At 40.9% G+C, this 26490-nt stretch overlaps 1 protein-coding gene across 4 annotated transcripts in view; it reads left to right on the top strand.

Moving 5' to 3' along the window:
- The window catches only part of INPP4B (inositol polyphosphate-4-phosphatase type II B), a 944562-nt gene that overhangs the window by 682209 nt on the left and 235863 nt on the right, over window positions 1-26490 (top strand). For all 4 annotated transcript variants that reach the window (XM_082244155.1, XM_082244154.1, XM_082244153.1 and 1 more), the window contains one exon: window positions 24016-24146. In XM_082244155.1, coding sequence (XP_082100281.1) covers window positions 24016-24146 — 131 coding nt within the window. The remainder of the gene's footprint in view (window positions 1-24015; window positions 24147-26490) is intronic.

The following is a 26490-nucleotide window of genomic DNA, read 5'->3' as shown; positions in this document are numbered from 1 at the left end:
TATAGAAACTTTTTGGAGGATGGGAAATGTGCTTTTTTTCTTAAAACAATGTTTTGCTGGATGAAATAAATGTGTATTTGATTTTGTATCTTTATTATCAGAAAATGATGGAACAGAAGACCTTTGGGAACAGAAATTGCTTTAAGATAGTAATTTATTTTTTGTACACTCTAATAAATCACACTTGGCTTGTTGAAACATTTCACTGAGATTTTTTCAGCTTGAGAAAGGCGAAGTAAAACGGCTGAGCTTCTTAATGTTTAAAAAATAAGTGTATCTTTGTGATAAAAATAAAAATGAACCTGCTATGTTTTCTCCTCATGCCTTGTTGGGCTATTCCCAGCAACCTGTAGTCTGAAAATCCTTAAATCTTCATTTTTCCCATCCAGAAAGAAACTAAAACCAGCCATGGCTGGCAACTGAAGAGCTGAACATAAGGAAATTCAAAAGGGAGGCATTGGAGAGGCGAAAGCCTGCAGTTTCATTGTTGTGTAATTGAGGGCTGCTTGGCATCCCTTTTTAGATGTGCTTTTGTTCATCTTTGGTCTGTAGATCCACCTAGAAGGATGCCAGGATTGCTTTCTTTAATATGACTCCAGTACGTGAAGGCATCTGCAGATGGGTTTGTGAGCTATCGTATAAGAAGCAGTAGGGTATTTGAAGGATAACTGTAATTTATGCTTTAACCGGTCGCCGACCGCCGACCGCCGCAAGTACGTATACTGCGGCGGTCAGCCCCGGCCAGGCAAAGTGACGTATGGGTACGTCACTCGCCTGTCACTTGCTTGTGAGCCAATAGCGGGTGAGCGCGCGCCCGCGGAGGCACGTGCCCGTCCCGGCTCGTTCCCTAGAAAGTCCATGCGTGTTACCGGCGGACCCGTTGTCTGCCAGTCACTCGTGATCGTCTGCCGTGAAGGGAGAAAGGCAGGCGGCTAATGTAAACAAGCCGCTTGTCATTCTCCCCTGTGTAGAAATAGTGATCATACGGTTCTACTATGTAGGACCGTTGATCACTGTTCCTACACCAGTAGCCATGTCCAATCACAGTTAGAAGCACGCCCCTAGGGGCACACTTAACCCCTCCTTCCCCAATAAAGTTAACCCCTTCCCTGCCAGTGTCATTTTGCAGTAACAGTGCATATATATAGCACTGATTTACTGTACTAATGTCTCTGGTAACCCCAAAAGTGTCAAAAATGTCAGTCAAGGGTCCGATCTGTCCACCGCAATGTCGCAGTACCGCAAAAAAACGCAGATCGCCGCCATTACGCGTTAAAAAAAAACACCAAAAATGACAGAAATCTTTCCCTTAGTAAACGCAATAACTTTTGCGCAAACCAATCAAAATACGCTTTTTGCGTTTTTTTTTTTTTTTTTACCAAACATATGTCGCATAAAACAAATTGGCCTAAAATGTTAAAAAATTTTAATTTTTACATTTTTTTTGGGGAATTTCATTAAAAAAATGTGAAAAATATTGTTATTTTTGCAAAATGTACGCTCTTTGTTTGGTTATAGTGCAAAAAGTAAAAATCGCACAGGTGATCAAATACCACCAAAAGAAAGCTCTGTTTGTGGGAAAAAAGGGACGTCAAATTCGTTTAGGTACAGCGTCGCACGACCGCGCAATGGTCCGTTAAAGTCACACAGTGCCGAATCGCAAAATAGGCGGTAGGAAGGAAGGGGGTAAAATCTTGCGGGGCTTAAGTGGTTAACTGCCCCTTTCCAAAGACTCGATACTATTTTTTTGATCTTTGTTGTCTGTCTCCTAATCAGGCAACAACCTACTCTGTGCCCAAGCAGACATTTCTATGTGCTGCTATAGATAGGCTGTCTATTAATTGCCCTAATGGTGGACAGCCTCAGCTTAGGAATCAATGCAGATGATTTACTAAAACTGAAGAGTGCAAAATCTGGTGCACCTGTGCATGCTAATCAATCTGCTTCTAATTTTAACTTGTTCATTTAAGCTTTGAAGTCAAGAACCTGAAAGCTGATTGGTTGCTCTGCAGAGTTGCATCAGATTTTGCAGTCTCCAGTTTTAGTAAATCAACCCCCAATGAATCTTTAAATCTTGAATTCTTTCACAAAAGGTGAAGAAAGCAGTGGTGGCTGTGTGGCTCCTAATTTTTTACATAGGAAGATTGTGAGGACAAATTAATATAGGACCTCGTTTTGATGTGTACAGCATATACACTCACCAGCCACTTTACTAGGTACACATTGCTAGTACCAGGTTGGACCCACTTTTGCCTTCAGAACTGCCTTAATTCTTTGTGGCATAGATTCAACAAGGTGTTAGAAATATTCCTCAGAGATTTTTGTCCATACTGACATGATAGCATCTTGCAGTTGCTGCAGATTTGTCGGTTGCACATCCATGATGCAAATTTCCCATTCCACCACATCCCAAAGGTGCTCTATTGGATTGAGATCTGGTGACTGTGGAGGCCATTGGAGTACAGTGAACTCATTGTCATGTTCAAGAAACCAGTTTGAGATGAATTGAGCTTTGTGACATGGTGCATTATCCTGCTGGAAGTAGCCATCAGAAGATGGGTACACTGTAGTCATAAAGGGATTGGACATGGTCAGCAACAATACTCAGGTAGGCCATGGTGTTGAAAAAATGCTCAGTTGGTACTAATAAAGGGCCAAAAGTGTGCCAAGGAAATATCCCCCACAACAATATACCACTATCACCAGCCTAAATTGTTGACAGAAGGCAGGATGGATTCAGGCTTTCATGTTGTTAACGCCAAATTATGAACCTACCATCTGAATGTTGCAGCTAAAATTTAGACTCGTCAGACCAGGCAATGTTTTTCCATACTTCTATTGTCCAATTTTGGTGAGCCTGTGCGAATTGTTCCCTCAGTTTCCTATTCTTAGCTGACTGGAGTGGTATCCAGTGTGATCTTCTGCCGTGTAGACCATCTGCTTCAAGGTTCGATGTGTTGTGCTTTCAGAGATGGTATTCTGCATACCTTGGTTGTAACAAGTTATTTGAGTTACTGTTGCCTTTCTATCATCTCAAAGCAATCTGCCCATTCTCTTCTGACATCAACAAGGCATTTTTGTCCACGCAACTGCCGCTCATCGGATGTTTTCTCTTTTTTGGACCATTCTCTATAAACTCAAGAGATGGCTGTGCATGAAAATCCCAGTAGATCAGCCGTTTTTGAAATACTCAGACCAGCCCGTCTGGCCCCAACAACCATGCCACATTAAAAGTCACTTAAATCCTCCTACTTCCCTATTCTGTTGCTCGGTTTAAACTTCCGCAAGTCATCTTCACCACATCTAGATTGCTAAATGCATTGAGTTACTGCCATGTAATTGGCTGATTAGCAATTTGTGTTACCAAGCAATTTAAGAGGTGTACCTAAAAAAGTGGCTGGTAAGTGTAGTTTTTTATGCATCTTAAAACAGCACTATAGAAATAGATTGGGCCATACAATGAACAAAAAATATATACTCTTCTAAAAGGTAGTACTATAGGCGTGCATTTTATGCAGGGTCTTTTGGTAGCTCTGCCAGCAGGAACCTGTAGAAAATACGCATATGTCCATGTGAATGAAGCTTGAAAATCTTTGAGAGGGGAGTGGAGGTCAGTTAAAGGATAATTGTATTGAATATAAAATTATCATTTAGGGGTTGAAGGATAAAAGATGAAAGGGTTAATTTGAAGTGGCCCCATACATGTCTGAGGGCTCAGTGTGCAGGCATGGCTGGAACAGAAGATGATTACCAGATAAGGAGAAGTAAACCGTGCAGAGGATATGGGTTTGGTATAGAAGTAAGATGCTGGGGTAGGATGGGGGTGGATTATAGAGGCTTAGTATAAAACTGCATTTCTCCTTTAAGCAATGAGGTACTGCTGCACCCCTGTAAGCCATATCAAAACAATCTAGAGTAAAGATGTCATTACTAGTAAGTGTAGAAAGCTTGTAGAGCTTTCCAAGGTATTCAGTGTGTAAACAAATATTTACTGATCCGTACACGGCTTTTGAAATTATGCATGAATCTGATGATACTATAATTGTCATTTAATGTACAATATCAGGTAAGGTATTTCTTATCTTTTTATTCCATGGTGGCCACGTGCCTTTTGACTACAGTGTTATTGGAAGCAGTTCTGGTTGGATTTCACCACAATGTGTATCTTAAAGTTTGCCTTCAGCTGCATTATCTAAATCTGGGCTCAAAGCATTGTTTTGAAAATCCTCATAAGAATATTGAATTTTTTATGACGATCTTGGCACACCAAAAGCATTGGGCCTTAGCTGAAAATTGAGCAAACTCAGGGCGTCTGGCTTACTCAGGATTACATCATTTTTCAGCATTTATGTGGGCTCTGCAGGCAATGAGGCAGTATATGAAAACAGCCATGGAACATGCAATGACACTATCCAGTCACTGTGCTGCACATTTATTTTTGCCTATGAAGCATTGATGGCAATATGTTTGAAAACAGTACATTTACCAGTAATGCCCTTTATGCTGTGTGTGTGTTGCTTGATTTATTAAGACCATTTGTAAAGGAGATTGGTTGATATGCATCCAGAAAATTATGCCTAAAATTTTAACTCATTTTGTGTAAATTAGATTTGATATTGTAGACACCCCGGGCACATCTAAAAACTGCACACTCTGGCCAAAGAGCCAAGTACACAGCTAGAATGCATGCATGGGGGTTTACCTGCCAAAGGATTTACAATTTTGTTAAGCCAGTCCTGAGATTTACACAGTCTTTTCAGGCAAAACAGGTTGGTGAATTGCATTTTCACCACTGCAGTTCAGTAAACATAAGTGTGGTTTGCACCATGCCCCTATCCTATGATTGGACGATGGAGGAGCAGCAGCAGATTATAGAGGTCGTCTCTTCTTTTGTCAGTTTATTCCTTATTTGCAATTGTTTATGCAGCACACCTGCATGGCTCATAGTACTGACCCTCACTTCCAGTTTTAATGTACAGGATTTTACAAGTCAGGGTAAAAAAAACAGTACTTACACCTGTTGCATTTAAAATACATTATTTTTTTAGGGAATGCATAACTAACGCTTTTATGAACTTTTACAGAGCAATCTAGCATCATTGCCAGACTCTATTGTAACCTTCTCATTACATAGACCACATGCTCTTTCCTCTTTTCCTTTCCTGGGATTGGAAGGGACAGCACAGCCATCTAATCAGAATTACACAGTGCTGTCAGAATTATGAACTTGTTTACAGGAAAGAGCAGAGTGGTGACCTTGTCAGAGAGCTGCTTCTCATTTTTCCATCTGCAGGCTTGGACAAAGGTTGTACCAATCTGTAAAGCTTATCTGCTCTAGAGGGAAGTGAAATCATCAACCTGGCTAAGCTGTCTGGCTGGGGATCTGTAACACAAGACTGGCAGAATATAAATGCAAATGTTTTGTCAGTTTTGACTGTAGGGAAGACACACTTATGTTTGTACTACTCACCTGGTTGCCGCCACATACACTTGACACCATCTAAACCAAATAAGTTTATCTTGGTCTCATCAGACAACAGGACATGGTTCCAGTAATCCTTCTCCTTAGTCTGCTTGTCCTCAGCAAACTGTTTTCCGGCTTTCTTGTGCATCATCTTTAGAAGAGGCTTCCTTCTGGGATGACAGTCATGCAGATCAATTTGATGCAGTGTGTGGCGTATGGTCTGAGCACTGACAGGCTGACCTCCACCCCTTCAACCTCTGCAGCAATGCTGGCAGCACTCATAGGTCTATTTCCCAAAGACAACCTCTGGGTATGATGCTGAGCACGTGCACTCAACTTCTAAGGTCGACCATGGCAAGGCCTGTCCTGAGTGGAACCTGTCCTGTTAAACTGCTGTTCGGTCTTGGCCACCATGCTGCAGCTCAGTTTCAGGGTCTTGGCAATCTTCCTATAGCCTAGGCCATCTTTATGTAGAGCAACCATTTCTTTTGTGTGTGTGTGTATATATATATATATATATATATATATATATATATAGAGAGAGAGAGAGAGAGAAAGAGAGAGATATATAAGTATGATTTTTTTTTTTTACTGTGGTCTACAGAGGGCAGTAGGTGTCCCTCTCTCTCATCTGAAAAAGTTGAAGGTTTGATGTACTGTCTGCATAGACATTAATGTGAGCATTTCTTTTCTGGCCACACAGAATATTTGAACACTTTGTGCCGATGTTGCAGAAAAGTGGAGGTATTCTTTTATATTACTGAAAGAGACCCTGTCACAGATTGCTTATTTATTTCTTTTTTGTAAGAAATGCATACAATGCAGTGTAACTATACAGTACATAAATGTGACAAAAACAGAGATGGATGATACGCCATTGAAAAGTCTACAGTTAGCATCCAACAGAATTTGCAGACAGAATGTATCTATTGTTCAGTAGAGTGAACTTGTTTGTCTAGTCAGTGCTGAAGATTAAATCATTTTGCAATAACAGCCAGTCTCTCCCTCTCTAGGGCCAACACAAATGTACTGAACAAATGGTTGTTTGTTTCATGCTCAACATTAAAAAATGTGTGTCTAATTCCAAGTCACAATTTTTGCACAAAATCATTTTCAGTTTGCTCTTTTTCCAAGAGGATGATTATTTTTGTTGCATTTTAAAGATTTTTAAGTAACTTGAAAATGGACTTTTGCATAGTGTTCTATTCAAAGTGTGGGTTCTAACTCCTGGCCACAAAAGAAGAGTTTTTCTTAGCAGTCAAATGTATCAGCTCATGTAGTCATACAGTATAGTTTGCCATCTTTAATAATTATAACCATTGTTGGGGTCTAAATAGTAACCCCACTTTTGTTAAAAAAATAACATTTCCCTCAGTCTATAGTGCAAGGATTTTAACAAACTTTGTATCAAATCCCTATAGATCATAATAAAGTGGAAATCTTCCAATGGGGCCACTAGTTCTGGTGACCTGGGAGGCCCCAAGGGATTCCCCTAATTTGCAGGAATTTATTATTACTTCCTGGTTTGGCTATGGGACAGTAAGTGAAAGTATGTCTCCACAATGGGATACAGATGGCAAAAAAAAATGAATCCTCCCTTGCTCTATCGAAGATGAAAAAAAAAAAACTGAAGTGAGTTTCCATCCAACTTATGCTTCAGGGAAGCAACTGCATTGGGCCAATCCGAAATTGTATGCCCAGAGTAATAAAGCATGCTCTGTGTCTGCGAAGGGCCTACGTTGCATCACACTGCAACACAGCCCTATAGCCATTCATACACATAGCCATACTCACTAGTAACCGACTGGAAGTTCTGGCTGAATTTCACCATCATTTTTCTCATCTTTATTTTGCATCCAGTCCTTTCCACACAACTCAGTCCCAGGCTTTGTTTAACAATCAACTCCCGGGTTCACTCCGCCTAATGCTGGGACTTCATGGATGCTGGCATTATGATGAAAGAAAACAAATAGCCATCCATAGCCTTAAGGTGACTCAAAGACCTTGAATAGAGAGCTTTACCTCCGTCTTCTACAAGAAGTTTTCTGACCTTCTCACGAACAAAAGGGGCGCTCGGCGGGAAGTTCGCCCGCCAATGAGCGCCCCATAGTGCACTGCGCTCTTTCAGTGTATTGATTGCTGATGATTGGCCAAAGCATGCACCTGACCTATATGCTTTGGCCAATCACAGCACAATGTACTGTGAGAGCCATGATAGGCAAAAGGCAGAGTGCCTTTGGCCAGTCATGGCTCAGAGGCTAAGTCCACACCCCACACTATATGACTATATGGCGCGCTGTGTTCCTGGGAAATGGCACAACCCTGATCTCGGTAAAGCGAGTCTTCTTCCACCCGTCCATGACAACATCACGGAGATGGTGGATGTTAAAGACCTTGTGCTCCTCCAACTTCTGTTTAAGGATGCCCTACAGATGCTCAATAGGGTTTAGGTCTGGAGACATGCTTGACCAGTCCATCACGTTTACCCTCAGCTTCTTTAGCAAGGCCGTGGTTGTCTTGGAGGTGTTTTTGGGGTCGTTACTGCCCTGCGGCCCAGTCTCCGAAGGGAGGGGATCCTGCTCTTCTTCAGTATGTCACAGTACATGTTGGCATTCATGGTTCCCTCAATGAACTGTAGCTCACCAGAGCCACTCATGCAGCCCCAGACCATGACACTCCCACCACCATGCTTGACTGTAGGCAAGACACACTTGTCTTTGTACTACTCACCTGGTTGCCACCACATACACTTGACACCATCTGAACCAAATAAGTTTATCTTGGTCTCATCAGACAACAGGACATAGTTCCACTGCAACACAACCCTATAGCCATTCAAAAACATAAAGTGAAGGAAAAGGGGAATCAGCGCTCAATTTCTAAAATAGTGGGCCACAAAACACAAAGTGGATGAAAGGTGTTCACAAGAAATATATGATGAATAAAACAATATATATGATATGAAATATACAATGAAGATCATAAAATTAGCTAAATAGCTGATAAGGTGATACATATTCAAAAATATGCAAATGAGCAAAAAGTGCTGAAGTGCTTAGTGAAGTGATAAATAAGTAATCATAAAAGTGCAAAAGATGCAATAAATCAACACATAAAAGTGACTGTGACAATACTGAAAAGCAAATAAATAAAAGTGCGAGTGATGCAATAAAGTAGTATACAAAAACACTGTGAGGATGCTAACAGCATAAATAGTCCATGTGTCACTGGATGGTGTGCACAAAATAAATATGCATAAATGAATAAATGCAAAATGGGGTGAAAGAGTTCAAGGGTGTTCCAGTGTATAAAACAAAGAATCTCATCCAGTGATATACGTGTGCAATTAATTTGTGAGCTCTAATCCTAGATTAAGTGCAATGGCCGCTCACCTCCATTAACACTTAAAAGAGCGTTTTTGGTTTGTTAGATCACCATCAAGGACATCAGGGTTTTTTCCAACGAAGTATAACTGGGAATGGACAGTGGTTATCTCCTCAGATCATAGAATAGTTGTCTGTAGTGGAAATTCCTCTCCTTAAGGGGACTTTTATCCTGATGTATTCCTGATGTATTCCTATGCCACTCAATCATCAAAATGACAAGAGGGGGCGCTCATAGTGTAGTAGGTAAATACTTTAATAAAGCAAGCAATAAAAACACTTACAGTTGAAGTAAGGGTAAGCAAGCAGGAACAAGCAGCAAAACAAACCGCCGATGCGGTGTCCACAGATGCTTCCGGTCTCGGCCGTTGCGTCACAACAGACACGTGACTTTATCAAGGTCTGGTTTGGGGGTCTGCAGGTGGGGGCTTATTGGAATCTGGAAGCCCCCTTTAACAAGGGGGCCCCCAGATCCAAGCCCACCCCCATGTGAATGGGTATCGGGCAAACATTATCCCTACCCATTCACCAAAAAAAATGTCAAAAAGTAAGAACCACAGGAAACCGTTTTTGACAAGTCCTTCATTAAAAAAAAAAAAAAAACCTAACTAAATGACTAAGGGGACCCCCAGGCACGATATTTAAACAAATTTTTCCTTTTTATTGTTTCACTTTAAGCATCATTAAATTCACTGCTCCTTTAAAAACAATTGTTTTAAAAAGTTTTTTTTAAATTGATATCTTTCCCCCCAGGCAGTACCCGGGTCCCCGTTCACTTTTTATGGCAATAACTGGCATATAAGCCTTTAAAATGAGGACTTTTCATTTTTCATGTTCGTGTCCCATAGACTTTAATAGAGTTTGCATGTTCGCTAGAGCCTTTTTGCCTGTTTCAAATGTTCTGGTGCGAACCGAACAGGGAGGTGTTCGGCCCAACCCCACTAAACACTCCTAAAATGTTAACCTTATCCCTAACCAGTGGGAAGTCCAACTGCATAACTGATCCCCATCTCTTACTAAGAACGAGTGGGATTTTTTTTTTTCCTGACCAGCTTGGCAGAGCCGCTAAGGGAATATATTTAACCCTCTCAGAGCTTAACCATTCCCAATGAAATACAAATGCATTAGAACCCCTTGTATACTTTTATGATCAATAAACAACTTTTGTTGGACACAAGCACTCCTCTCCAATCACTCAAGTTTTCTATATTCACAGACATCCATGCCACATTTCTTAAGGTTTGGTACCCATGGTTGACGTGTAATGGCCATCTGCATTGGACTGTTTCCTGCTTTGGTAAAAACAGATTCACCAACTTGTGCTGATGCAACTGTTTGGTCAGACTTCACGGGAACCCCCCCGAATTCTACTTCTCCCCTCCCCTTTTTTTTTCCCTGCAGCACCTGCTTTCCTTCTTTGGTGGACTGTCTTCCCTTTTTTTTTCCTCTTCTCCCCACCACTCTACCTTAACTTCCCACTCTGTCTTTTCCAATTCTAAGTCCCAGTTTATGAGCAAATTGGCCCTCTTCCTTTTCCTTTGCAGAGGCAATTATTCCAGTTGACACAGTTGACTTTTAAAACTAATTTTTAGTTTTTTTTTCTTATTGGTGGGCTTATATGCCCTTAAAGCTTGCAATTTTAAATTGTTACTTTAAAATTCAATTAGGTCTTTGTTTAAAAAAATGGGAAAAAAGTTATGCTTATAGTTCTAGTTTAATAAATGTAACCAGTTTTAATTGTCTGCAGTATACTTTTTCTTCTAAGGTGTCGACACTAACTCAAGTGCCCTCAATATGTCAGAATATTGTCACCCTTCTCAGTGCTGCTATAGTAAAATGGCAGCTATACCACTATTGTCGGCACTGAAGAGTCCCCCCTGATGGTGCTTTTAATGCTGTACATACAGCCCTGTACCACACAATAATGGCAGTGTTCTCTACACCCTTTAGCCCACCTCCGTACTGCTTGACTAACAGTACGAGACTGGTTGATGACAGCAAAAATGATGATCCACTGATGTATCCCCCCTCCCTTTTCCCCTGTCCCCTCACAGCCCTTACCCTACCAAACAGATGGCACTTACATGACCGCTGCTAAAACAGCAAAAATGTATTTCTCTGTTTTCCTAAATTTTCAGCACCTTGGGAATATAGTATATCATCTGGACATAAAGTTGTTTTTTTTAGGTTTGAGATTACATCAGCTTTATTGTATATTTAGTTAAATTGAATTTTTTTTCTTCTTTTTTAATGTTTTGCATGAAAAATTAGAAGACAACGTACTTGAACTATTTGAAGTTCATGAGAAAATTGTTAAGTGGAAGTTCTGCCAGATCAAAGGCTCATACATCAGAATTGTATCAAATTTACTTATCAGCTTTTAAAGAATGTATTTCTTATGACAAAAGTACAGAGGCTGCCATGGGGAATTTCATTCTAAGAATGCTACTTGCTTGGCAGCAGACTAGTACTTATTTTCTGGTTGAATTCAGTACTAATTAATGACTCAGGAAGTATGGGGTAAAGTCAGAAGTCTTTATTTGCATGTTTGTTCCGGTGCAGTGATTCAAAGTATTACAGCCAGAGCAACTAGTGTTTTCAAAGGGAGAGATGAGCAAAGTGATTTTACTGAAACTGATTTTGCAGCAATACTGTTGATTTCACGTTTCCACCTTTCCATGTGAAATTTTCTTTAAAAAAAAAAAAGAAAATCACATAGCAAACAAAGCCATGTCATCATCATGTATGTGATGATCATGTATGTGATAACATGATGGCCAATAGCTTTGTTGATAAACCAAGATAACCCTAATGGTATACCTAGTCTTAATTCTCACCCTAATCCTTTATTGGTCAATAAACTCATATGATTACTATGCTATCACTGAAATAGTGGTCACATGAGCAAAACAAAAGCAATCTTTGCTTCCGCAAAGGAGTCCGTGCTTCATTCTGCCCAGGTCACAGGAATTTATTGATGCAAACTGATGCACAAAGTAAACAGGTAGTAGGACCAGGAGCCTTAATGCATTTCTCATACAAAGTGCTTTCCAGTAAGATTGAAATTACACTGCCGAGTTTACCTTTATTTTTTTATTTTTTTTTTTCTACAATTTTTAAATATTGCCTTTGAATCTCATCATGTGAAATTAGCTTCAAGGGAAAAAAAAATCACATGGCCGTTCTCTTAAAAGTCATGTGATCACCATGTGGATGCAGACATGATGATCCAAGGCTTTGTTGATAAAGTAAGCCAAACTTAAGGGTAATTCTAACCCTTTTTTTAATGCTCACCCTGTCCCTTTATTGTTCAATAAACCCATGTGATGGACATGTCAGTGCTTTCATGGTGATCACATGACTTTGTTTATAAACAAAGGGTTTGTGCTACAGTTAGGATTTCTTGGGAAAAGAACATGCCCAGAGTCGTTGACATGAATTTATTTAATCTTCAAGAGCTATTTTAAGGCCAATCCACCAAACTCCCTTTCACTTTATCTTTTGACACCAGTACATTTTGCCAAACTGCATTATTTTCAAGTATACCTTTACTTTACATTTCTTAAAAATGTTACACTGCTTGTGGAGTTATCCAGACAGCTTACTCTATTAGGGATTAACTACATAAATTTTTTTGGTCACATACTGTAAATGAGAGTCATAAGGTATAATATTTTTCTTTGTTTTTTCTGACTGTAGGCAAAGTTTTGGGTGTTTACAGGTGTGTCAAACTTGAGTTTTGGCACTGGGCAAGGAATATCTCCAACAAGTGTTCAAAACTTTGATCAAGCAATACATTGTTTCAGTTTTGATTAGCTTATAATTGCTAAGAACTGTGTTACGTATTTGATTGTTACATAACCATTTTCATAGTAGACTTCAATATGCACATTTGAAACCACTAGTGGGCATGTGCATTTCTAGATAAACCCTATCTGTAGATTATGTTTACCAGTGTTTCTGAGCAATTGCTGTGGGGAAATCAACTTCATTATTATTCATCATTAAAAGTCAGCAGTATATAGCATAAAGCAGCGCTTCCCATCCTTTTCTAACTTCTGACACACCATGAAAAAACTTCAGATGTCCCTGACACCTTGTATCATACACTTGATCATTTCATGGGCTTTTGTATCCTACAGCAGAAAAGGCAATAAAAACCCTGCAAAACAATGGAGAGACAACAATACCAAGCATTTATACTGCTTCTTTAAGAAACTATGTAGTGAACAATAAAGATCAATGACTGTTTACTGACCCTTCATTTATATATTGTGGGATCTGGTTGGTTTGAACCACCTTTGCTAACCTATGGAACAGTGTGTGGATTATAATGTATGATTGCTGACCGTGGATTGGGATTCTACACTTATTGTACACTTATTCTGCTCTTTGAAAACGTTTAAAATAGGATCCTGGACACGTGCTATGTCTCGCCCATTTTTGGGTTGTGGTCCCTTAAAGTGGGATAGTTGTGGTGTACTTACGGTTCTCACCTGTGCAGGGTGAGATATTGTGGGATAGTTCAATAAAAAAGGAGAGGATTACCGCTCTCTCGACATTAATAGTTTCCTTTATGGAGACACTGAATTTTGGAGGTTTATAGAGATATTTGGGTGGTAAAGAACCTCCACCCCTGATTATGGGGACTCCAGTCTCAACAAGGTTAGGCTTGGGTTAGGCTTACCTCCAGGAAGCAGCACTTAGGACAGGAAGCTCCTAGCGCACAGGGGAAGTAGAAAAAATTTGGAGAGGAGACCCCTGTCTAAAAGCTGCTTTTTCTGGAAGCTGCTAAAACAACCCAATTAAGACTTTCCTAACTGTAAATCAATAAATCCCTTATGTACAAGCAAATTGCCACTGCCCGCACCTATAACTGGCCTTCTCAGCAAGGAGCACATGGAAGGGCAACGTATGTAAAACAAAATCAAAGAAAATTCCCAGCTCAACTTGTCATCCAGCCTGCAACCAACCAAATTAACCTGTCTAACAGATTGCGTTAAAAATAGGGGTTTAGTTAGCACACATTTGCAAATACAAGTGTAGGCTGTGGAGGCCGCAACAAGGCACCCCAATATTATCTGCAGTTCTAACTCTACACGTTTTTGAGAGCCTCTATAGTAGAAGCATATGCATTATAATGCATAGGCGAAGGGCAAGCCTGGAAGGAGCCCACCCCTCCTTACAGGTAAAGGGACCCATTGGACACCTTGCACATAGCACAATGGCAGCAAAGGTGTCCAGAGCTGTTGCCGTCTTATGTTTCATATTTACTGAAGATAAGTGGACTTTTGTTTTTTCTGGCTGCTGAACTTAGGCTATTCAGGTTTGCTGCTGGAAGGTCTGTTTTGTTTTGCCCTGGAGAAAATATACGTTTTATGTTTCTAGGAAACGCCTTTGCACCCTGAAGCACTATTACTGTAGCTATGCCACTGGACTTTACAGTATGTTTAAAAAGTGAAGTCATTCTTCTCCTTTACTTTCTGGAAGCTGTGGTCAAATTTTACCTCTACTAAGGTTGCAGATTATCAGAAAATGTCCAGCACATATATTTTTTTCCAATAAAAACCCTGTCTAACAAACTCTCCATTTTATGGTGAAAAGAGAAAGAGAAGAAAATCTAAAAATACAAAAGATCCATGTGTTCCACCTGGTTAAAAAGTTTCTGAAAGCAATGAGTATTACTGACACTAATTATTGCTTAGATATTCACTACCCAATTTAATTCATTTGCACTATAAAACATGCAGAAATGTGTGCTGCCATGTATTTTCAAATGTGCTGTGCCGTGGGTTGGAAAGATTTAATTGAGGACTTGAACAGGGCATGCAGGATACCGCATTTAAAAAGTGCACCACTTTTCACAATGTGAAAAGCTGCAATGCATATATGTGAACATTATTAACTTGAATGCATTGGACTGCAATTTATCTGCATTAATGCATGCAGACTAGCATAACCAGTGTGATAAAATCTCACAAGATTTAAAGTATTGCAGTTTCTCTGGTAATGTAATATGTTATGTTTGAAATGTTACAAAAACTAGAAGTCCTTTTCCTAACATTTCCTTATTTTAATTAGAAACAAATATATTTGCTTCTTTTTAATATTAAACACCTGCAGTCTTAATCAGTAAGCATTATAAGTAGATAAGTGCAGCATCATTTAGCAACCAATAAAACGTAGTTAACTGAAGACTGACCAACTCAAATTGGATTCTGATGGGTTGCTTTGGATTCTTTGTACTGTTCATAGGTGTGCGCATGGGATGTGGCGGATGTGCCTGGGTACACTCTAACTACCTTGAGCACATTAGTGTAGCTGTGCTAGGTGCCACCTTCTATGTGTACCTTCTTTCGCATCTCGTTTGGGGTGCCATTGGAGGATAAGGGCACCCATATACGTGCGGCGTATTGTGCTGCAATTGCCACGTGATTTGGAATTGCAGGCAGAATCACTGCAATTCTGCCCACAATTACAAATTGCAAAAATTGTGAATGGAGTCTAAGGTTGAAGCCAGTGAGTGAGGACCTTCTACCAGGGGTTGAAAGGCTGAGCTGCTGTGGAAGTTTCATGTGTGTGGGGACCTGGAGCAGTGTGTAAAGAATACTGGGTATCTGTACACACCAGGGACCAAAGGACTAGTTCACGGAGTATTATTCAGCCACAGCGGAACCAACAGCTATAGGAACAGATCATGAGGACCAGGAACTCTAGAACCTGCTGACCACCATGCTGGTGGGAACAAATTAGTTCCTGCCTGGAGTGAGCTGAACTACACATCTTAACCTCTCACCGCATGCATAGTCAACACCATAGAAACTGCTTCATTATAAGAGTGTGTGTCTGTGTGTATATACACTATATCTATTATATATATATATATGTACACACACACACACACACACACACACACATGCATGTGTGTTTGAGCTTTGGGGTACACACCCTAATGGGATAGGCTGTGTACACCTATGGTACTGTTGTGTCGAATGAGGCAGATGTTCATTGCCTTGGAGTTTTTTTCCATAATTTCTTTTTTGTGATTTGTAAGATGACACTCCTTTATTCCTAACAATACAAAAAAGACCTCTTCAAGAAATTGGTAGTGTCCGTTTAGCATATGTTAGAGCCATCTGTACAGTTTCAGTATTCGAAGCAAAGATAGATTTGATAAGAATCTTGCCTGTAGTTTTCGATGTGTTCTAAGAGATGCCAGCTGTGAAGGTTGAATGTAAGCATTATTCAATTATTGAGTGAGGTTAGGAGAGCTTGGACCTCTTTCAAAAAGAGGTCATCATGCTGCTCCTTAGGCTTTTGAAAATGTCCTGCACAGGTTACATGAAGCCTATACTGTAGGTTGGTTGTTGGACTTCCAAACGCCCTATGGCGCTAACATTAGTAATCTGTGTCATGACTCCTGTGATCTGGCTACACTCGGAGAATACATTACAACTTTGTTGGTATATATATATCTATATAGAGTAGGTTCATTTAAAAACACAGATTCTGACATGCAATGCACTTATCGGGTGCTTGACAAGCTTGGATAATTGCTATGGAACTAACATGTCGGTCAAATAAGATATTTTGTTTTATGTGGCTTCTAAACTGTAAAGGTCTCATATTTATCAAAGCAAGTATTCCTTTATAGCCCCTGGCACATTCTGTTTGATGCAGTTTTTATACAAGTTAGAGATTCATGTGTATATCAAGGTTTAAACTGCAATCCCTTGGCAATTCCAAATGAGTTTATTATGTTGCTCATACACTGCATGCATATTTGCCTGTGAAACTGCTTGAATTTCAAGATTTGTATATTAAAACTAATGACTTGGTGCCAGCAAGGCAGGTATCAGAATAACTGCATTCACAGATTTTTTTTTTTTTCTAACATGACTGTATCATTATGCATATTTCACTTTTGACTGGTAGGAAGGACTTAGATATAAAAAGTCAGTAGGAAGGAATAGTTAGCTGCAATGTTCCTTTAACATATGAACAATGTCAAAACAAACATATGAAAATCTGAGTGATCCAGACATTTAGCTAGAACTAACTTTAACACAACACCGACCTCATTATCAGATAAGTAAACCTTCATTGGTTAGCTAGCTATATCCTTAAAGTGTTACTAAACTCACAACAAGAAACTCAGTCTGTACTGTATATGCAGTAAAGCATGCTTGTGTGGCACTGCTCCCTAGGGGACTGCTGAGAATTACACTTTCTGGATTCCCCTGGGCTACCCCTAGCAACTGACAGCAGATAAACTGCGATGAAAGTTCTTGGCTCAATCAATAATCGGTCCAGGGGATGTTGTTTTTGTGGTTTTATTGAGAACTTGGATAGGAGAAGGGATGAGTGGGATACTCCAACTAGTAACTATGCACAATCTTAAGAACAACTGACTGCAGGATGTGTCAAGGCCGCTGCTTCACCCTGCCACTGCATTAAATGTTCCCACTTTAATATTCTCTTCAGGGTTATAAACTCGGCACCCCCTTTTCTCTCTCTGCCTGTGTGCTGACACCCGTCCGCTGACTCTAGCCACTGGAGTGGTCCCCTTCCTGGTGGACCCCTGGACAAGTTGTTCTGTACTCATGCACACTGTTTTTCCAGAACCTCCGTTACCTCTTAACTCCACCAGTAAGCTTCCACTCGACCTCTGGGTTCAGCCACACTTTCTGGTTCACTATGCTGACTGCCCGTGACCACCTTCCACAGCTTCAGAAGAGGAGACAGCCATCACCCTCCTTCTGGGACTTGGCTTTCTGCCCAAAGACCCCCTGCCACTTGTGTCCTTGGCTTTTATAACGTATCCCAGCATGCATCACTTTCCTGTGCCAACCCACTGAGAGAGCCATGAAAGCCTGTGTGTCACTGGCTGGGTTTCCTCCACTGTCCAACATGCCTCCCCATTGGATACAGTGGGGACACTCCCTCAGCTCAGATAAATCACAGCATGAAGCACATAACTTTAACCTGTCATTCTGTTTATAAGCAGCCAGAACCAAAGCTATGCTACCTATCTAGCACCTGTCTAGGAGGGTTCTACACTTGTTATACTTACTGTGGAGCCTAAGGGGTTAATCCTCTGTATTGTGTAAAAAGGCTGTTTGATCCTGTCTTCTCTGTTCCTCCTCTTCTTCCACAGTCCCCAATCCATCTCCTGATAGAACAGAGACTTGGGGCAAGCTGTTTCTGCTCAGTCTGGTGTGTGTTGCTACAGAGATGTTTTTCCTTTCTTGGGAGTGTGCATGTGATCAGCACAGGGCCAATCAGCACTGTCCAGACAGAGGGTCAGGGGTCCTGCAGTCTCATAGAACAATCAGGGGAGAATGTAAACTCCTCCTACAAGCTTTAACCAGTGCTTGGCTGGACACTGATAGAAGTTACAAAACTGCTATATACTGCTGATGAGAAAAGGTATTTACTAGTTGATATTTACTAAAAATGTTGAATTTCCATGTTCTGTGCATTGTGGGAGACCAGATATAGTGAATGCAGGGTCCTTGTTTTTTTTTCAGCTATAATATTATGTCTATTTTTCTTTACTTTTACCTATCTGGATAAAAATAAAATCTGGTATGTTATATGCATCCCTTATGTAGCCGGGAGCGGACTATAACTATCTGACACTGCAGACTTAAGCCCCGTACACACGAGTTGAAATTCGGCTGGGAATTTTCGTCCGACAACCGATCTGCCGAGAAGAAAGAACACAAAGAAAGCAAACCAACACATGACATCACTTCTGAAGTAGAATTCTGTCGGTCGACAAAATTTGTGTGCAGTCTAGAGCACATTCCAACCAACAAAACACCACTCTGGACAAAAGATGGACGACCGGTCAGCGGAAATTCGTTGCGTGTGTACGAGGATTTAGTCTCTGCTCTCTGACTGTCTCTGTGATCCTCTAGTGTTGGTCTCGAATTTCATACATCATGCTCCTGAGACTGGAGAAAAGCATTGTGGGAACTATAGTCTTCTAGAAAGATAGTACTGCACTACTGAGCTGTTTATGAACTACACCTGCCAGCAGGCTGTTCGCTCCAGGGGATTGTGGGAGAGACTATAAAGGAATCTGCTGACCAGGTTCATGCTCTCTTGATTCCCGGGATCATGTGTGCATCAGTCCGCCGCAGAGAGAGAGGACTGCAGCCTACTGCACACCACCCAGCTGTCCCCACCCAGCTGTCTGCAGACTCAGTCCAGGCGGGACGGATGACACTCACTACATCGCGGACATCCCTGCAGCATCACTGATCGAATCGGAGTTGGCGGGACTCACTGAATCAGCAGAGCACAGCCATCTCAGTGTTTCACAGAGTGGAGAGTTGACTTTGCTTGTTCTCCCAGAAGTTATAGGAGGGACATCAGGATTGGTGAGAGAGCACCTGCTCAAAATCCCATTGTCAATTGCTACAGCATCTTTTGAACACTGTACACAGACACCTTACACTTGGATCAGTAAGTGGATCATCATGGATCAGACCCAGCTATCTTGCATTGCTTGTCTCAGACTGTGCTACACTTGGGAATCATTTGTTCTTTGAGCTCCAACTGCCGGTGAAGATAATAGCAAGGCCTTGAATTCTGAACATTGCTATCTTATTGCTTTTAAAGGGGACATGCTACTGGTATCTAGATTACCTCATTATGATACAGGTACTAGAGGCCGGCCAGGGATTCCCCTTTAGTAGGAGTATTTCATATAGCAATTTATAGCTTTCCGAGACTACTATAACTGGTTGTTTAACTGTTCTTTGGTGTTATTTCGACTGAGCCTTGGCTGTTTACCCAGGGCCTAATTGATTAATACTTCCTTTAAGCCTTCTTTTTTAAGTAAAGCAAATCTAAAGAGATAAAACCGATCTGCATTGTGTCAGTGTGTCATTTAAAGGTATACCCAACATGTCTGAACCTAGAGTGTCAGGAGGGCTGGACAGTTCATAGGGTCAAAACGGCACAGAAGAACATACAACTACAAGTAACCCCCAAGGGGGCAGTGCTACACTTAGACCATTGATGTTCAGTCTATGCAGTATTAGGGTCTCACATGTTGCCCAAGACATAAACAAAGATTGCACAGAATAACATAATTCTGAAAGGTATTGTCAGAGACAGTGGGCATACTACAGCAGACAGTCAAAGACTTAGGGTATGCTGCAAAAATAGCTCAGACTGGAGAAATGTTTTAAAGCAGTGTTAAACTCAAAACAAAAAATGTTTTTTATTGCAGCTTACCCATCATCACATGTGGTGGCTGCATCAGTTTTATTTTCTGTGGCTTTTTTCCTTCTGTTTTCACCTGGTGATCTGGTCAGTAACAAACATCCTGTATAAGGCCTGGCTCACAGCTATGCAATTTTTGGTGCTTTTTTCAAAGACGCACTACAGTTCATTTAACATGGTTTCCTATGAGACATGTTCACATCTATGCTTTTTTCAGCCACTGCATTTTTGGAAAAAGTCAGCGACATTTTTAAACACAAAACTGTGCTTTTTAGCTCAGTATACTTCAATGGAAAAGCTGTGGAAAAGCATGTAGCACAATTTTGCCACCATTTGCATTTTGTAATCTGCACGACAACAAATTGGCCAAAAAAAGCATAACAAATGCAAAACGCAAATTGTGGCGAAACCACGGTGAGATCGCACTGCAGAAACAACCAAAAGTAAACTGCATTGGTGTGAAACGAGCTTTAGTGAGACACAATTCTGGATGAATGAGCACAGAAGGCACATAAGACATTAAAAACTGCAGCCAAACTCCAGCTCACGCTTTTTAACCGCTTGCCGACCGCCCGCCGCAGTTGTACGGCGGCAGTGTGGCGCTCCCAGGCAAAATGCCGTACATGTATGGCGCAAGCCTGGGAGGAGCTAAGGGGCCGGAGGGCGTGCTCCCACCCCTGCATGTTGGCTGGGGAGTCAGTGCGTGTGACCGGCGTCTCCGATGGCCGCCGGCCACTCGCAATCTCCCACTGCAATGAGAGAAGGACAGACGGCTGATGTAAACACAGCCGCCTGTCATTCTCACTAAAGTAATCACAGAGGCTATGCGACCCGGCTATGTAGGATCACATGTCTCTGTGGTTACATCACAAGTCACGCCCCTTGACAGTTAGAATGACGCCCCTAGGGACACACTTAACCCCTTGTTCACCAGTAAAGTTAACCCCTTCCCTGACAGTGTCACTTTTACAGTAGTTTCCCGTAGTTAGTAAATGCAATAACTTTTACGCAAACCAATCAAAATACGCTTATTGCGATTTTTTTTTTTTTACCAAAAATATGTAGCAGAAAACAAATTGGCCTAAAATGTTAAAAAATTTAGATTTTTACATTTTTTTGAGAAGTTCATATAAATAAATGTGAAAAATATTGTTATTTTTTCAAAATTGTCGCTCTTTTTTTATTTATAGCGCAAAAAAAAAAAAAATCGCACAGGTGATCAAATACCAACAAAAGGACCCCAATTTTGTTTGGGTACAGCCTCGCACGACTGCGCAATTGCCCGTTAAAGTCACGCAGTGCCGAATCGCAAAATAGGGCCTGGTCTTTGAGCAGCCAAATCTTCCGGGGCTAAAGTGGTTAATCAGTTACAGTTATCATTTTTTGAGAAAAAGGTTTGATGCTTGTAATCACCCCTGCCAGTGTTAAGTGGTTTGTGTCATCCATGCACAAGCACTCTGCTGGAATGCTTGTGCTTTTAAAAAATAGCATACTTGCTGGCTGAATCACCAGATGAAAATAGAAAAAAAAATAGCCTAAAAAAGGAAACTATAATTTGCACCATGTGCTGTGGGACTGCCCTAAGCTTCGCCCTATTTGGAGACAGGTTTCTTTGCTAATCTCACAGGTGTGCGGAAAGAAGTGTACTCTGAACCCAGCTATGGCGCTTTTAAGTATAGGAGTGGATGACCTCCCTATTGCAGGCAGAACAATAGTGGCACATATACTGTTTGCCACAAGAATAGCAATAGCAGCACTTTGGAGATCTCCCGAAATCCCAAAAATTGAGGATGTCCTTAGGAGAGTTAATTCTAACTGTGAAATGGAAAGGATGCTAGCGTATAAGGAAAAAAAGGCGGGTACTTTCCATAAAAAATGGGACTCATGGTTGACAGCTCCTTCTGTTAAATGTTAATGATGTTAAGTTGGACCTCGAGGGCTCTCTGACTTTTCTTTGAAACACATGCCAGTACTTTCTAGGCTTCTCCTCCAGTGGCAGGTTCCTAGTTACACTTCCCCCCCCCCCCTCTTCCCTTGTTCTCCCCTCCCTCCATCCCCAACCCTACCCACATGATCCTTCCTCCTCCCTGTTAACCCCTGTCTACCTTTGTTAGAACACCCTAGTGCTTAGGGTCTAGTGAGATCCAGGAAAACCCTATGGTTGGCTAAACAGGGGGTGGCGGTGGTTCCTTCGACTAAGGTCTGGAGTATACGATCAACCTTTGCTGGGCTAAGGGGGCTGGTAGTGGCGCACTTGCTCCCTCCAGTAGCAGTACTGAGGGATACCCGATCACAGTGTGTTCCCCTTGGGGGTCACGGGTACTCCCTTGCGTCCCTTTCATAGCCTGCAGGGGTAATGACACGACTGGAGTTGATCGGAAATGTAGTAATAGTCCATGTGAACAGGGTAGAACCACCCCCCCCCCCCCCCCATGGCAGCTATGCAAGAATATTGTAGGGTTTATTGACAATACGATAATGTAACGACACGCAGTGAACTGTAATTATATACCTTTGTCATGCAATTTGTTATGCAATTTCATGTACGGAAATGTTTGCCTTTCTTACTTGTATATGCCTATTTTACTTCAATAAAAAAGTTTGGTTAAAAAAAAAAAAAGGAAACTAATGCAGCCATCATATCTAAGAATTGGTAAACTGCAATATCGTGAAGGGGGATGCAAGGGAGTTGGCTACACCGCTGTCTGGTCTGGGAATTCATTGAAGCTTTGTTAGATCCACTTAAAACCTGGGTCTAAGGAGTTGGTGAGTTAGAGTGTGAAAAGGGGGTCATGGTGTGGAATCACGGAGGAGCACTGGTTTGATGCAGAACATTATACTTGCATGAAGTGTGTGGAGCACGTTGATAAAGACATTCAAGCACATCGATTTTGGACACTGATGTTCTTTTATGCCAATGCACTTTAATAGTGGTGACACTATACTGATATTTTATTATGGATGTTTTCACTAAAATTGATTTTTGTGTGATGTTTTTTTGATTAACACCTAGCTCATCTATTTTGGGTTATCTGAGTAGATCGTAAAAGACTAGAGATATGTTCCTGCAGAAGTCAGTCATTTTTGAGTAGTTTACTTAGCTTACTGAAAATTTTCCATACAAAGTAAAGTAATGTAGAAACAGGGCAAACAGTAAGGTTGTTCATAGCCAATGATTGAACATAGTTTATCAAGATAAAGTTTCAACAACCCAAAATGCAAATGGGTTGAGGTGTATTTTCTGGATTACTGTGACCAAAGATGATAATTCCAGTAAAGATCCCAGTAGAGGGCAGTACAGGATATAAGGGGAAATTTTAGGTGGGTGGGATTAAAGGAAAGGAGAAAAAGAGGGGTTGGGAGAGCCAATCAGAAGAAGCAACCATGACATCTAAATCATAGAAGGAGAGTCCATGGGGCTTCTAATTACTTCAAGTGGAGAAGTATTGATAAAATTTATTCAGAAGATGATTTCAGTAACCCATTCATTGAGGGTTAACCTATCTCCAGTGTCAAGCTGCAATAGGAAAAAAGTGGAGAAGGCCTTTCCTGGCCTTTGAGATTGACCCTGAAAATATAGAGAGAGGGGCAATTTGGGTGTTCCCTTAATGGATATGCCCATAACCTGTTCATATATTTCCAGGACCTGTATCCAGAGGGGTAAATTTGAGGGGCAATACCACCAGCAGAAGCAGTCTAATATTTTTCTTTCACTGGCCTGAGTAAACACCTAGACAGGTAAATCATTGACTTCTGGCTGCTGTACAATAACTACCTAAGGGCAGTTAGTATGTAGCTTTTAGGCTGCTGATTGGGCATCAGAGCTTTAGACAGATGGATGTTTTTGTATGCTAATGTTTCCTAATGTAGAAGCTGCAGCTTGGAAGAAAAAAAAAACATAATTGTGATGCAAATTTTTTTTTCCACCAGAATTGAAGAACTAAAAGAACTTGGTGATCTCTCTCCACATTGGGACAACCTGCGGCAAAACGTTATAACTCATTATGAAGAGATGGTTTCCATCTACACGGAAAGCCTTACAGAGTTAGAAAAATATACAGGTAAAATGATATTGCTTTGTAATGCTAATGCTGTATACATTAATCATTTTTGTGTAAGGTTTAGTTGAAGTATACAAGAGGACTGTTGTTTGATTTGGTTATAGGAAAAGTTGTCCCTGTGATCTCTGTTTAACCACTTTACCACCGGAGGATTTTGCTGTCTTAATTCCAGGCCACTTTTTGCGAATTTGGCACTGTGCGACTTTAACTGACAATTGCGCGGTCGTGCGACGCCGTACCCAAACAAAATTACGTCCTTTTTTTCCCACAAACAGAGCTTTCTTTTGGTGATATTTGATCACCTGTGCGATTTTTACTTTTTGCGCTATAAACAAAAAAAGAGCGTAAATTTTGAAAAAATAACAATATTTTTCAAATTTTTTTATATGAAATTCCCCCCCAAAAAATGTAAAAATCAAATTTTTTTAAAATTTTTGGCCAATTTGTTTTCTGCTACCTATGTTTGGTAAAAAAATCACAATAAGCGTATTTTGATTGGTTTGCGCAAAAGTTATTGCGTTTACTAACTAAGGGAAAGATTTCTGTCATTTTTGACATTGCGGAAGACAGATCGGACGCTTGACTGACATTTTTGACACTTTTGGGGGTACCAGTGACATTACTACAGTAATCAGTGCTATAAATATGCACTGTTACTGTAAAAATGACACTGGCAGGGAAGGGGTTAATTTTAATGGCGAGGGAGGGGTTAATGTATGCCTGGTGCTTACTGACATGTGTGGGGGGAGGTGACTGAGTGACACAGGGACAGATCGGATGTTCAGCTATGCTGAACCCTGCAATCTGACCCTGCCTGTCACTTAGGAGATCCGCCTGCTCTGTTTACACAAGCGGGCGGATCTCCAAACTCGATTCCCCGACGATCGTCTGGGGTCTGCTCCTCCCCTGGCCCGTGAATGAATACAGCGGGAGCGAGCCTCCGGCGGCGCGGGAGCGAGCCTCCGGCGGCGCGGGAGCGCCGCCCACAAGGGGAGGAGTCCAGTGACGTAGTACTACGTCGCTGGACGATAACGAGCCACTGTGCCGCAGTAGAGGCACAGTGACTGGTCGTAAAGTGGTTAATGACATGGTTCAAAAAGCAATGTTGTACAATAGTTTATAGCTAAATCCAAATTTTAAGGACTAGTTAAATAAAAACAGTCCACACTGGATTTGGATCGCATGAGTGTTCACACCCATGTGACCTGATTCCTGCACCATGTCACAGTTCACACTGTGATCTGCTAACCAATCTAGGGATGTCATTAACTGTAAATTGATTCCCCATCGATTCGCAGATCTCAGTGTGAACCACTGTGTGAGTCTGGCACGAAGCAGGAACTGGTACTGATTTGCAGGGTTTCCCACATCGCACCAGTGTGAACCGGGACTTAGTGCTGATTGAGCATTCAATATTAAGAGCTGCCCTCAAGGTTTTATGAGCTCATGTTTCTAATAACCGTTTAATTACAGTTCACTTTGTTTTCTCATTACTTGAATAATACTGAAGGTTTTCAGTAACATTATGTACAAAAATAATAATCTCAGCCAGCTTTTACAATAGCATGTTTTCTTAAATGCAGATGATCAAAAATAAACTCAAGCACAGAAAACTCCTTTTAGATGGTTATGGAGCCAGCCTCATTGTCTTGTCTGGTTTATTGGCAATACACTAGATGAGCAGATACTTAAGACTCTTAGGGTGCTTTATGGTTAGCATGGCTGCCGATAGACAATACAGTGAAGAAGGCATTCAAAAAGGCTTATTTCTTATTTTTCTTAGAAGAATTGACATCAAGGGAATGCATTTACTAAAAAGCCATTATCTTGTGTTTGCATTGACTATATACAGTAACACTAGTGCCCTCTGGGTGCATAGACTACAGCTAAAAGCACGCCACTCTTTCTAGTGGTCTTAGTGGACTCTTGGCAAGCCTCCTGTAGCAGCATTGTCATTCTTTTATTATTGAGAAATGTCTTTGAAAAACCTTTTTGCGCAAATGCCACACTGCCTACACCAAGGAGTGAAATATTGAAGAAAAGTCCTTGCATTCATTATTTTTATTTTGACAAGTCAATAAAAATGAGCTGTACTTCAGCTTTTGGCTTTATATAATGCTATATTTTAAGAGCAGCCAAAACATAATGTGTGATAAATGTACCATCATTTTCACCATGCTAGGCCCCTGTTGAAGACAGCAGGGGATGTCTGTCACTTAAAATGCATTAGCATATCTGCACATTAAATACTGCTCTGTAGATTACTGAGAAGGTGCATGCTGGGATGCAGCAATAAAAAAAAAAAATAATCTATTCATTTCTTAAAAATCAAGTGCACATTAAA

Source organism: Pelophylax lessonae, assembly GCF_965119305.1.
Source record: "Pelophylax lessonae genome assembly, chromosome: 1".
Taxonomy (NCBI): domain Eukaryota; kingdom Metazoa; phylum Chordata; class Amphibia; order Anura; family Ranidae; genus Pelophylax; species Pelophylax lessonae.
The sequence above is the reverse complement of the archived record's forward strand: the minus strand, read 5'-3'. Positions and strand labels throughout refer to the sequence as shown.